Raw genomic sequence first — 14,077 nt, 5'->3', positions numbered from 1 at the left:
GGGGTGGTTACTGTAGCTTGAGCTCTTCCCCTTGGGATTAGGGGTGTCCAGCGCCTCTGCAAAGCAGGGCAGGACGTAAACGTGAATATATGGAACAAACTGTATGTGTTGGGGATGAAGAATTTGGTGGGGACCTTTGATGTCTTCCCACCTGCACCCCATGTCTGGGCCAGCCACGCTCAGCCGGGCCACCGGGGCTCAAGGCTGCCCAGAGACATCCCCACCATGTGTGCAAGCACACTCGTATTTTGGGGGGACCTGGGCCCTTGCAGGGTTCCCCTCGTGTCTCCATCCCTCCATTGTCCCTGAGCTCACAGTCCTGGGACCTGCCCCCCACCGCGGCTGCCCCACTGAGCCCCAGCAGCAAGACCAGAAGGGAACCGGGGCTCCTTTCAGCTTGTTTCTTTAATAAGGAGACAGATATCATTACAAAATAACCATTTAACGATAAGAGACGGAAACGACAGAGTCCACACAAGAGGAAGGGGCTTTAAAAGCAGCTTCCCGCCGGAGCCGAACGCTGCAGGGGCCAGGATGGGGCAGAGTGGGGCCGGTGTAGGGAGTCCCTCGCTCCAGGAACAGCCTGAGCCTGGGACTCCCAAAGGAGCTGGCTCCTCCCTCCCAGGTTTGGGGGAAAAAAGGAAAAGAAAGCCCAGCTTGTTGCCAAGACTGGCAGATTTGCTTCCTTTTAACCCCAGGAGACCGAAGCTGAGCATCTCCATGGCACAGCTGGGTTTGCACCACGGTGCAGTCGGGAGAGGGGAATGCCGGCTCTTGTCCCCAAAACGGAAACCACCTGACCAGACACGGCAGAAATAACCCAAATCACTCTCAAAAGCCTTTTTGCCACCAGATCTTTGCTGCATTCCGGCCCTTCTACTGCAGAAATGTCACCGGCAAGTTGGCCCCGGCGTCAGTGCCCAGCACTGCCCCGTCCCCTCACCCGGTGTGACGGCGGCATCCGTGGCCACCGAGGCAGTTGCTGATGTGGCTTGTCCTAGCAGCCTGGCTCTGCCGCTGAGCCCCACGAAACCGGGGGGACGGTGGGCACATGGGAAGAAGAGGGTCACGGCTCACCTGTGGGCCCATCCCCATGGGGTCCCAGCACACCGTGGTCTAATATGGCTTCTAAAGTTGCTCTGACGGTGAAATGCACCAACGCGACACAGGACGCCAAAGCCACGATGTTGCCGCTACCCGGCCATGGTATAAATGCAACAAGATACAGGAACAAGACACACATGGAAGTCACGGCTGCGTTGGTCACGGCTCACCCTCCGCTGGCGGGCCTGGCTTGGCATGCTTTGCTTCTTGGCATTATTTTCTTCTTTTACATGATTTTATTTTTTTTTTATTCGGGGGAAGATAATCGGGGCGGTGGAGAGCACTCGAGCAATGAGTTTTGTTCATCGCCGTCTCTGCCTCGTTGGAGAAACGTGGTCCGGACAGAGGTGCCGGCGGTGGCGAGCGGTGGGGCAGAGTGCACTCGGCTTTAACCATGCTGCTACTGCTATGTGGCTGCATCTCATGCACTGTTCATGGTATATACAGCTATGTCTCCATATATTTTTAACTACACACAACTAAGGAGGGGTCAGAGGCAGCGCAGATGGCTTTAATATGTTGGTTATTTTTCCCTTTTTTATTAAAAAAAATTATGTATTAAAGTCACAGTTTCCCCCCCAAGGCTTAAAGAGTCCGAATGGAAACCAGCCAGATGGGACCTCCGCTCCCAGTGAGACCCCGGACGATGCGGCGGGTCTGGGGGGGTGCGGGTGGGGGGGTGCACATGGGGGTGTGCACATGAGGGTGTGCGCATGTGAATGCGTGCAGGCGTGCATGCACACCTCCGCTTGCTTCCCAAGGAAAGCTGCAGGGCTGCGCACATGCGCTGGCTGCCAACAGGAGGATTTTAGTGTTCTTTCCAATTCCTTCTTTTTTAACGCATTTCCGTGTAAGGCAAATGACCCCCAGTGCCCAGACAGACTCCAAAACGAGACTGACTCAAGAGCCTGAATCCTGCCAGTGTCCCAGCCGAGGGGCATCAGCCGCCCGCAGTTCCCCATTAATTAAAAGCACCCCGAGATTTCTTCTCCCTTTGGCTACATGAGCAGGGCAGGACCTTGTTTGCTCACACTGAGGCATTCGTTAGGAAAAGGGACTAATTAAAGCTGGAGATGGCCCTGCGGGACCACTCACTTGGTGACCCACAAAGCCCCTGTAGCCTGGAGTGGCCCCAGTGCCACCTTCACCCAACCCAGCTGAGCTGCAGCTCCAGCAGCCGGGCTGGGCACCAGGGCAGGGGCCAAGCGCAGCTGAGATGGTGGTGGAAGTGGTCTTTGGAGGTCTCCAGTCCAACATCCACCACCACCATATACCGCAGCTTGGCTAACCAGGCCCCGAACCTCCCCCAAGGACAGAGACATCCCTCCCCGAGGACCTGTCCCAGAGCTGCACATCCCACCAGGGGAAGGGGCTCATCCCTGTGTCCAACCTGAACCCCATGAGCTGTGGCTGCCACCAAGTTTTCCATCATCTCCCCAACTTCAGCTGGGGCTGAGATGACCTTTGCAAAGCAGGGGGCCTCAGGGAGCTGCTGAAGCATGCAGCAGCACCAGGGCCAGCTCAGTTTTGGCACTTTGTCCCCAGGCTCAGGACACCCTGCACTGAGGTTCCAGCCCAGGCGCTGGACCCCCAGAGCAGCGTCGCCAGTGCCTGGGGCATTCCCAGCTGCACCCCAGAGCTCTGCTTCTCCACTGTAAGCCCCTCTTGGCTGAAGATGCAATGCCCTTTGCTACATAACTGTGCCAAAACCCCACAAAACTGAGTCCAGGAAAGCAAAGTGGAGCAGGGAGCACAAGGCTGCTGGGGAGTCGGAGCTGGGACAGGGACGCCAGCTCACGTCGGTGCTCCAGTACAGACTGGGCTGAACTGGGCAGGGCTGCCGGACCCTCTCACAGCTGCAAGGAATGATGTTGGCTTTCCAACTCAGGGGCTTGGTCCTGGCTTGTCCCACGGTGGGAGAGGTGGCCCGGAGAAGCTCTTGCCCACTGTCAGGGACACGGATATGGCTTATATCCCCAAGGGGAGCAGGATGGGGTGGATTCAGCAGACAGCAGCCTGGCGGGGAGCAGCAGCTCGTGGGGGTCGGGGGCTTTGGTCCCTTGTTGGCCGTGGGGTCCCTCTCGCCCTCCCCACCTGCATCACGGCAGTGGGATGCAGTGGTGGGGCTGGAGCTCCCCATAGCCCCCCGGCTGCCCTGAGGCTGTGCTGGCATGCCTACACTGGGGCTGATCCCTGGGGACATGCAATGGCCTTTGGGGAGGCACCTGGCACCGCTCTGGGGGGCTGTCCCCCTCACATTTGGAGACCTCTCAGCGTCAACCTGCCTTGTGGAAGTATCTTGATCTATGGGCTTCAACCAAGCATGGTGGGACACACATGCAAATCACCCAGCGCTGTCCTCGCTTGGCTTCTGGGGACATGATGGCCACCCAGCAGAGGTGGTGGTGGTCCACACTGCGCTGCCATTGCATGCACATCCCACCATGTGTCTCCTCAGAGCAGACTCCCCGGGGCTCCCCATGCTCAGACTGGCCCTCACTGCTCCGGCTGCAACACCGAGGGTTTGGCACCCCACCGCCACACCAGCCGCAGCTGGGCCCCACGGTCCCTGCAAACCTCTCCCCAGAAGAAGCCAAACCTGGAGCTGGCTGGGGGCACTTGGTCGTCCTTGGCCCAAAACATTGGCTCTCACCCTTCCCAGACGGAGGGAGGCAGAGCACAAGGGGGAGGCACCTGGGTCTCCTGCAGAGGGTCTTCTCCATTGTTTTGATGTCCACACAGCTGTTCATGCCCCAAGCAAGCACAGTGGGTCTGGTCATCTCACTCTATCAGGCTCTGGTATCAACTCCATGCAACGTTTGATGGTTCCCCACGTGGACCCAAGGGAAGGATGGCAGCAGCGATGCTGCAGGCTGGTGACACGGCCGCCAGGGAAGGTCCCAGGCATGATGGTGGCTTTGCACCTGGAAGGGATGGCAGGCAGAAGCGATGGGACATGCAGCAGAAGGGAGCTATGCTGAAGAACAAAAGAACCATCCGTATCTTTAACCTCCTCCCCTGGAAGCTATTGGGACTGTCTGGAAATCCTTCCACAGCCATCAAAGGGTATTTCAGCTTAAAACAGAACAAAAAAAAACAAAATGAAAGGTTGCATAACTGAGGTATCAGTAGCTCTGGGTCGCTTCGACTGTCCGCAGTGCCGTGCCACACTGGCCGGCAGTTCTTCCTATTTGTTTTTCCCAAGAGCTGCATCTACTTCTTCCTCTGGCTTCAGTGAGTGCCACTGGGCAATGGGCCGCCGGGGGTTGGCCAGCATGTCGGACCAGTGCCGCAGCTCCGTGCCGGTGGCGTTGCAGCCCGTGAAGATCTTGCCTATGGCTTCATTCTTCCCCAGCTTGTCATAGTCCAGCACCGTGATGACCACTTGCACTTTCTAAAGGAGGAAACCTTCTTTAGAGGGGCAGAAAGGTGCAGCGGCCATGACTGCTCCATGGCCTCCGTGCTGTCCCCAGCCCCAGGGTGGCTCAGCAGGGCACCCCAGGGATCCCCCAAGGCTGAGCCCTGCTGTGGCCCGTTTTGGGGCAGGGTCCCCTCCATGCCCATAGCTTCCTCCACTTCCTTCCTCCAGTCCTGCAGAGCCACAGTGGGGCCCAGCTCATCCTGACGTGGCCACCTGGGACAGGTCACCAAGAGGTGGTGTGGGGCTGGGCAAGAGCTGTGGGCTACAGGGCTTGACAGGGCTAGGGCAGGACATGGAGGGGCAGAAGGCACCTACCAATGGTCCAACGTGCCCCTAGGACCACTGAGTGGTCCCTGCTATGCCTGGGGTGAGCACTATAGGACCAGGAGCAGAGGAAAGGCCCATTCCAGCCATGATGTGCATTGGTTGCATCTTCCATGGGTGCTGCCCAGCCTCCCACCTCTGCCCCTGCACCAGCTGCCCTCAGCATTACCCCAGGCTGATGGACTGGATGTATTTCATGGGTGACCAAACCAGGAGCTTGGCAGGAGCTGCTCAGGCTGCTGGGAAGGCTGGGACATGGGCTCAGGCAGCTGTGGGAATTCTCCCATTGCCCCCACCCTGTCTGCCTCCCAGGGAGGTCATCAGACAAACCTGTATCTGCTCAAAGGGGATCTCAAAGCTGAAGGACTCGTTGAAGTAGGGGTTCAAGGTCTTCTTCTTGACTGTGGTCTTCTTCTTCTTCAATCTCTTGCCATTCTGCAGCAGGTGGATCTTCACGTAGGGATCTGGTGGGGGCAAGAGGGTGCATGAGCCAGGGCTGAGATACCCAGGGGACACCACCAGCCTGCCCCCAGGAGAAGTCTCAGCCTAGGATGAGATGCACCATGGGGTAAAGAGACGTCCAAGAGTAAAGGTGCTCTGAGGTTTGTGGATGGAGGCCAAAGCCAAAATATTTGGGCTGGAGAAGATTTGTGGGAGCAACTGGCCAAGGAATGGAGCTCTTCTGCATCCTGTCGGTCCTCTTGTAGGAGGGCTGGGAACAGTGGAGTGACAGCAGTGGGTGCTGGACTGTCACCCCCATTTCTGGAGCAGGACACCCCAGCAATAAAGCTGAACCCTTCCAGCCGTGCAGGTACTGCTCTTCTCCTGGTTAAGGCAAGTCTGGAGAGAGCTGAGGACCCCTGGGCAGAGAGCTCAGCCCTGGCATGGAGTTGGGAAGACTTCTGGCATAAAATATGCTGTCGACTGAGGTCCTTGGCCCCCAGTCAAGGAGGAGCAGGACCAGGAGCAAATGGCAAAGGAGCATTTTTACCACCCAGGTCCTGACCCTGGACACAGTGGTGGACCAAATTTGATATGGCCTTCCTAAGGTTAGGGGGGCTCATCCCATCCCCATCTCCCCTTGCCCCCCAGCCAGACCTTGGGCTGCTCCGATGCAGGAGGTCCCAGGCACTGGAGGGGGCTTCCCTGAGCCCGGCGAGACTAATAGCCCCTGTGTCCTTCCCCAACAAAGGATTCTGAGATCCCCACAGCAGGGCAGGAGGAGGATGCCCACAAGCTGACACCCACCTGAGAGACCGCCGACATCCATCTTTTTCAGGTTCTTGGCCTCCAGGATGCAGACAGTGAGTTTCCCAGCCGTGGGCACATACCGGAGGGAGATGCAGATATCTCCTAGCTTCTCTGGCTGCCAAGCAGAGCAGGGAGCAGATATCAAAGCCTTGCTAGTGCATTGTACCACAGTGTTGGGACACAGTCCTGCATGCAGGTCCCCCCAAACCCAGCTCAACCTTCAATGCAGGCATGAGCTGGCACCCCATGCACCAGCACAAGGGTTTGATCACTTGGGTCTGGGGCAGGCCAGTCCCAGCACAGTACTCAAGAAGTTTATACTCTTCATTTTTGTTTTAAAAAGGCTTTTGCACAGGGGAACAACAAGGGCAGATCCTGCCCAGCACTCATGGCCAGGACACCCATGATATTCAGGTGACTCCACAGCAATTGCCATCCTGAGCACTGCGGGATGTCCCAGAAACCAGAGCTTGCCCCATGGCCACTCCACATCTCACCCCCCTGGCCAAGAGTTTCAGCTGGCCGAGGGCCTCACGCCAGTCCTGCTCTCACCTCCTCCTTCTCGCCGCTCTGCAGGTCCCGCCATTCCTCAATGGGCTGGCCCAGGTCCACCGTGTTCATGGGCACCTTCACCTCGCCAATGATGTCATGCTTGGAGAAGCGATCAAAGTCGTAGATGGCCATCACCAGCGTCTTCCCGCCCAGTTCCTGGTAGGGAACCTGCACAAAGAGGGCCACCAACCGGGCTGACAATGGGCTCAGAGGAGCCCAAGCCAGGACCACCCGCTCCCAGCAGTGAAGGTCAACATATGGGACTGGTACACAGTCAGGGGGAAAGATGGGAGTGGGAGACAAAGTCCCATGTTGTGTGTAGGAAGGGGCTCACCTTGAAGGTAAAGGTCTCATTGAAGGCAGGGTTTAGTGTCTTCTTCTGCACTTTGGTCTCGTACTTTTTCTTCTTGTCAGGGAGCAGGAACACCTTAACATATGGGTCCGAGGTGCCGCCCATGTCCAAAGCTGGCAGTTCAGCGGCTTGGAGGATCCCCACCGTCAACTGGAGTGGGGACAGGGGTGTATTCAGAGAGACGCCCCAGGTACATGCTGCAGATGCCAAGGGCTCATCTCCAGCCCAACACGAGACAGGACTCCCCGTGGCACAGCACCCAGCTCCCCCCTCCCTCCTGTGCCACCCAGGTCCAACAGGGAGACTTTTCTCAAATACCCTTCCTGGGCAAACCCCACTCCTCTACCTCCTCAGCTGAGCCCCAGCCCCTCCATCACCTGGTTTGCCTGGAAATCGTAGTCCAGTGAGAATTGCAACTTGCCCAGGTTCTCCGGCTCCTTCTCCTCCTCCTCACCTTCCCCCTCCGTCAGACCCATCTCTGCGTCATCGTCGTCCTGTTAGTCCTGCAATGGCAGTCAAGGTGCCTGGCTAAGCTGCAGGGTCACAGTGCAGCATCCCTGTCCCCACACCACTGGGGACCTCCAGCACCCCAACCCTACTGCAGCTCAACACCCAAGTTCTCCCCACAGGGGAAAGGAGACTCCCATGCTGGGGACATAAAACATCAATACAGCAGCCCTGGGGTGGCACCGGCTCTGCCCACAACAATGCAACTGCCAGGGAGCCCCCAGTGCTGGTCCAGCCGAGATGGCACGGGGGGCTGCCCTGGGGCACCGGGACATGGGACCAGCTCCAGTGGTGGGAGTTTTGGTGCTTGCAGGCAGTGGCTGCATGCAAGCAACCTACTTCAAAGGATGCAGGGATACTCCCCCCCAGCCAGTGCTAAGGGCTTAGCAGGATCATTTCCAGGCTTTATTAGCTTAGTAACAGAGATATAATCTAATTCTCCTAAGGCAAAGCCACCCCTCTCCTTGCCTCTCCAAGCCATGGTCCATGGGGTGGGAGCCCTGGCTCCTTATCACCTCTCTGACATGTCCCCAGGCCCCCCATCCCACCCTGGAAGCCAATGATGGAGAAAGAGGCTCATGGTGGCACCTACCATGGAGGGCATCCCAGGATGGAGAGGGAACACGCAGACAGAGCAGCAGGGAGGGAGGACGGCGAGAGCACCAGGAGTGAAGAGAGCCATGTTACAGAGAGCATCGCCAAGGCACCCATGGCAAGGTGGGGAATCAGGGTTTGTATGGCCCCACCAAGCCCCAGGGCATGGCAGCCCTCGCCCTCCACTGGGAATCCCACCCCACATCTCCCACCACTGCGGGGGTGTGCAGATGGGCAGGTACGATGGAGCATCTCCACTCAGCGCTCATCTCTCTCCAGCCCTGCCTGCATGGCCATGGTGCCCACATGGCTCTGAAGAGCAGGAACAGATGCCCAAAACCTCCCACTCCCTCCAAATAGTCCTGGGTCAGGGCCATTGAAATGGCCAGGATCACCTCAGGCCTGCTGGTACCAAAGCCTCTTCCCTGCTGGACCCCAGGATGGGGAGACAGCCCCAGCTCTGCTCCGTGCACCAGCACCTGCCTCTTAAGCATTGGCTTTTTGGGGACCCCAAACTGGTGGGCGTTTTGGCCTGGTGATCCTCCCCTCTCAGCTAAAGGCACAGCTCAATGAGATGAGGGCAACTCAGAGGAAGGTAGGGAGACACAAGGGATTAAATTAACTTTTGCTTGTTCAGGTGAATCATTGGCAGGGCCAGGCCACCTTGAGCCTGGTCCCATCTGGGCCACCGGGCACTGGAAGAGGACAGTGCTGCTGTCTCTGCTCCAGGCTCATGTCTGCACTGTCGCATCCCAGGATCCTGGTGGCTCCATCCCTCTCTGTTGCCTGAGCTATGAGTGCCCCGATACGGTTCATAACTCAACCAAAGGGATCGTCCTACAACACCAAGCGCAGGACAAGGCCAAGCAGTCCAGAAGGACATCACCTGGTTGCCTGACTTCATGTCCTTCATGTTCATGGCGTTCTTCATGCCTTTACCCTTCTCCTTCTTGTTCTTCTTCTTCTTGCAGCAGCACTTCTTGCAGATGCAGAAGCAGCAGGTGACGATGAGGAGTCCAGCTACCACTGCGATGGCGATGAGGGCCCAGGGCGGCACTGTGGGCAAAAGCCAGTGTCGTGGTCAGCCCCGCAGCTCCCTCCCAGCCCCAGCCACCCCACCACCCTGTCCCACATGTTGCACAGCGACCAGAGCAGTGGTGGGGTCATGAGGAGGGTAATACCTGGAAAAGGAGGCAGATACTCACAGGGGATCTTGTTGAGCTCATTCATGAACTTGTCCCTCAGCTTGGTGAACATGTCCTCCTTGCCCTCACCCGGCCCCGCGGCCTCAGTGGAGTTCTCCATCGTGGTCATGGGCATCGTGGTGGCCGTGGCCTCTGGGGCCATCATGGATGCTTGCTTGAACGTCATGGTGAGTCAGGGGCTCCCTGAAACACAATGTCACCTCAGTGGTCACACAGGTCCTTGCTGCCCTCACTCCTCCCCATGCCCAGGCTGTGTCCCTGAGCAGCCATCTGCACTGAGGACAACATCTGCATTGACAGCAGGGCTACTTGATCTTCTGCTAGAGGGGCATAGAGACAATGCTTATGAGAGGCCAGACACCTGGACTCCCTCACAAGCAATGGGAGGCTGACCCCCAGGTTTCCTGGCCCTTGATATCTCCAAAGCCACCAGGAGCATCACCCAGGATCACATCAATGCTGGTGACAGCTCGGAGCCTCCCAGGGACATCGGGGACACTCCTGGGGGGTAGGTTTGCCTGGTGAGGCCCATGGGATGAGGGAAGGGGTATTTACATCCCCAGGAGTAATGAACGAGGTTAGTTTGGACAAAGCCAGCCCTCCCTGCCTCCTCCTTTTCTCAGGCATCAGGCACCTGCAGACCCAACACATGGCAGCAGCCAGAACTCGCTTTATGCAGGGACCCAGTGCTGGTGTGGGACCCTGAGGACTTGCTCCCAGCCCTGGGAGAGCTTCCAAGGGTGGGAACGGGAGAGGAGCAGCACATTACTCTTCTTCCAGTGCCAGGGCACATTTTGAGGATGGATGAAAGCAGGGAAGAGCTGGCTCTACACAGCCATGGAGGGCTGTTTACATGTCAAAGGGTCAACCCTTTCACCATGTCACAGGTACCGTGTCCTGGGTGGCTTGAGGCTTCTGTCTGCCTCCCAGCCCCGCAGAGCCCAGCTCCCTCAGCCAGCCCTGCTCCCTGACAGGGCCTGGGGAAGGTGCTTGAGTCACTGCCAGAGCTGCAGCACAGCCCACTGTGCTCAGCACCCTCCACGCCAGCCCAGCGGGGTCTGAAGCACACCCCAAGGATGAGGACACCCACCCCACGATCTTGCAAATGTGGCATTCACTCCTGCAAACAAATCTGGTACAAAGTGCCTCCACAACCCAGCTCCAGCCCCAAAGTGCCTCCATGACCCAGCTCTGGACCTAAAGTGCCTCTCTAACCCCAGCAGAAGGCAAGCTTGCAAAGAGAAGATCAGAGCAAGCAAGAAGCCAAGGGAATTAACAGTGCTGGTGGAGTTAAGGAGAATAAAAGGCCATCTAGTGGGGGAAGCAAACAGCTGAGTGGGTTTGCAGATAACTGAGGAAGGAGTTTCTGGAGGCATGTGAGCTCTAGCATGGGGGAAAACCCCTTTCCTGCATCTCCTCCCTGCTTGGTGAAGCCTCCTCTCCCAGAGCATCGTCCCCTGGGGCCAGCTGCTAATCCGTCCTTCCTGCGACAGCGGAAAAGGAGCATTCTCACCTCAAAAAGTCAGCCAGAGACACCTGGGGGTGTACCTGCCCTGAAACAGTGCTACCATGCCATCTCCAGCTGCCTCTCCGGTGAACCATGCATTGAGTTGCCCAGAGCTCAGCTCCACACCTGGGCACCTTCCTCCTGTGCCACTGCTCCTGGAGGGGGGGAGGGGGGGCGGGCGGCAGTGGGGGCTTGGGGGGGACCCCGTGTGAGGCAGAGGCAGCCCTTGACACAATGAAACGGGCTAATTATGTGACTCCCACCCTGAGAAGTTCCCTGCCGCACGCGCGGGCTTCGCCATCCCAACGTCTCTGCTTAGAAAAAGCTACAGACACCAACAGCAGGGCTGAGGTGTCCTGGGCTGCCAACAGCATCTGGTTGACTTGAAAACCAGGCTGGTGGCAGGTCTTGCTCCTCGGGGGAAGGTACCGAGCCCGCCACCAGACCTCCCCATCACACCAGCCCTGGGAGCCAAGCTGGGCTGCAACATGACCCCTCTCCACAGCATCCCAGCACCATGGGCTAGCCAGGAGCATGACCTCACACATCATCATCCTTCATCCCTTCCAAGAGCAGCATTTGCAGTGGGAATGCAAAAAGGCAAGGCAACAGAAAGGCATCTGTCACCAGCACTGCTGGGAGCAGCAGGACCCTCCAGGCAGACGCGCAGGGGACAGGATGGCTGGAGAAACCCCTTTGCCAGCTCATGGATGGGTTTGTCCTCTCCGCACGCACATCCCTGTGCGTGGCAAGCTGGGCAACATCCCAAACTGGGAGTAAAACCTGTCATGATCTCCTTTAGGATCAGCCTCTTGGATGCAGAGCTGCTGGGATTCATCCTGGCCGGGCAGAGGAAAGAGCTGCAGTAAATAACCCTTCTGCAGGTTGGGAGCTTGGGAGCTATTTTTTTTATCTGGTTTGGGGCTTTTTTTGGTCCTTCCTGGATTTTGAAACCCTGTGTGTGTTTTCCACAACCACGCATATCAGAAACTCACTTTAAAAGTGCAAGGAGTGACTCTCAGTGGTGTAGTTTGTCTGCAATGGGCACAAAACACTCATTTATTGTAAATGCACCAATTACTGTAAATTGGAGACCAAATCGCAAAAGCAAAGGCAACACTCAGCTGGGAAACATTCCCAGTGCCCATCGACAGAGGGTTTGCAGACACTTCCTTGCGAGCCCATACCACCCCTGAGCATCTTTGAAACCTGCTCGAATAGCCAGACCCTGCAGTCAAGCGGCTAGGGGATGCACCAATTACTCTTTTTAATGAGCTCAGTATCTTCCTGATGCCACAAAAGTTTCATAAAAGGCAGGAGACAAAACAAGCAAGCCCCAAAGACATGGTTTTGGTTGAACTCACCGTTTAGGGGACCTGGGTCAGGACTTTTGGTTGCTTGAGGTTATCAACCTGCAACTTGGCCGGGACACAGAAGTGATAACAGTCCAGAAAATGCCATCCCTGGGTGAGTCCCACAGCCTCCATCCCCCTGCGTTGGGGGCAGGAGGGAGGCAGAGGATCAGTGCTCACACTCATGCAGCACAGCAGGGAGGGGATGGAGACATGTCTTTGTCACCCAGGGCATGAGGATGGTTGGATGTGACCAGCCAAGACACCAACATCTCAGTATCTTCCCAGGGGCTCTTTCAAGCCTCCCAGGTTTTTCTTGCACTCACCCCCACATCCCAGCCCCAAAGGTTTCAGGCAGATGGTGGGGTCTGGTCCTGCTCTGGGCCCATGGAGGATGAAGGACTTTGATGGCATCAGAAGGGGCTCATCCAGGGGTGACACATCGTGGCTGGGTTCATCGTGCAGCACAGCCAAACTGGATCCTCGGTGCTGTCTCTGTGGTGTGGGCTGGGTCCCCACAGGCCACCCCAGGGTCCCTCCACCCAAGGCAATACCAGATCCCTGCCTGACCTCAGGCCTCATATGCAGAACACGGTAATTCAGAGGATGCAACCTCTGGTCCTGGACCTCAAGAACATCCCTCCTCCTCAGGCTGTAGCTCTGAGACCAGCACGGACCACGATCACCAGCTCCTCCTGCAGATTTATCCATTTTGGATGTCTGTGGTGGTCAACCTGCTTGGACCCGCTCCGCACAGAGCCCCCTCCAGACATGGTGAGCATCTAAGAGGCTCGCCATGCTCCACCAGCTCCTTTTCCTGCCCTTGGACCTCGGACATGGCCACCTTCATGCCCTGTGGAGTGGCTGCAACTACCTCAAACACCAGAATCAGCATCACATGGCTACGATGGGGCAGCCATCTCCCCAGAACTCGGCAGCAGATGGCACTGGGTGGCTGGAGCAAGCTGCTGGAGGTGCCCCACAGCCACTACATCCTGCTCCAGAGTGAATCCAGAGCTGCTGTATTTAAGCCCCCACCCAGCCGAGAGTTATTTAATGCAGAGGACTAGGAGGGCTCCCCAAAGCTTCCCAGGGGCTGACGACACCTGGCCTTTCATTTTTTTCACCTGTTTGCTGCAGTCACCATTGGTGCCAGTGACTCGACATCCCAAGGGCCAGGCAGCACTGGGCAGCACTGGGACCTGCAGGTATCCTTGCAAGCCGGCCTGCTGGGAACAAGAGGTTGGCCTGGAGCCCCTTTTTATGGGGTGACAGGGTGGGGACAGGGAGAAGATGCTGTCCCCTGCTTGCCACGTGGCCAGCAGCTCTCTGCAGCCCTGCTACAATCTCACAGCTGCTTTTCATCCCACAAACCCGCCCCTTGGACAGGGTTTTTAAACCCCCTCGGCATGGCCAGAGCATTTCCAAACGGGGCTTTTGCTGCAAGGAAAAACAACACGAGAGCGTTTTCCCCATCACACCCCATGCAAACTGGGGTTTGCTAGGAGGAAAGCAACGCTGCCTTAGGAGCCTCAGGCAGGTGAGCAGATGCTGCCTGGGGCAGTCTGGATGCTTTCCAGCTCCCTGCAGGTGAGGCAGCGTTTTTGCAACACTGGCTCCCCGACCTGACCTGTATTTCTGTGCAAATGGCCATCTGCCAAAGCGGGATCAGGTGAGCTCTGCAGGCAGCTGGGTTTGGGAAGAGGAAAAAGGCCGGGCAGGGCTGAGCGCCCACAGTGAGGGATGCTGCCGCCTGCCCTGAGCCCCAAGCAATGGCACCCAGGAGCTGCAAGGCAGCAGCTTTGCAGGGACCCCGGGCAAGGGGCAATGCCCCTCTCCTGCCCCCCAGATCTGGGGCAGGTTGAGTCCTGGCTCTGCCCTGCACCCACAGACACGGGGGGGGGGGGG

The 14,077-nt window shown here is 57.6% G+C and overlaps 1 protein-coding gene across 1 annotated transcript; it reads right to left on the bottom strand.

Moving 5' to 3' along the window:
* Window positions 1-4,291: 4,291 nt before the first annotated feature.
* SYT2 (synaptotagmin II) lies at window positions 4,292-9,476 on the bottom strand. The gene is made up of 8 exons (XM_010584540.1): window positions 9,311-9,476; window positions 8,992-9,161; window positions 7,382-7,498; window positions 6,987-7,154; window positions 6,653-6,820; window positions 6,098-6,215; window positions 5,180-5,313; window positions 4,292-4,498 (listed from the first exon to the last, which is right to left on the bottom strand). The coding sequence occupies exons 1-8, from the start codon at window positions 9,474-9,476 to the stop codon at window positions 4,292-4,294; spliced, it is 1,248 nt and encodes a 415-aa protein (XP_010582842.1).
* Window positions 9,477-14,077: the final 4,601 nt, after the last annotated feature.

This window comes from Haliaeetus leucocephalus, unplaced genomic scaffold, assembly GCF_000737465.1.
Source record: "Haliaeetus leucocephalus isolate CR32 unplaced genomic scaffold, Haliaeetus_leucocephalus-4.0 Scaffold1000, whole genome shotgun sequence".
Lineage (NCBI taxonomy): Eukaryota > Metazoa > Chordata > Aves > Accipitriformes > Accipitridae > Haliaeetus > Haliaeetus leucocephalus.
Note: the sequence above shows the minus strand (reverse complement) of the source record. Positions and strands in the feature narration are given on the sequence as shown.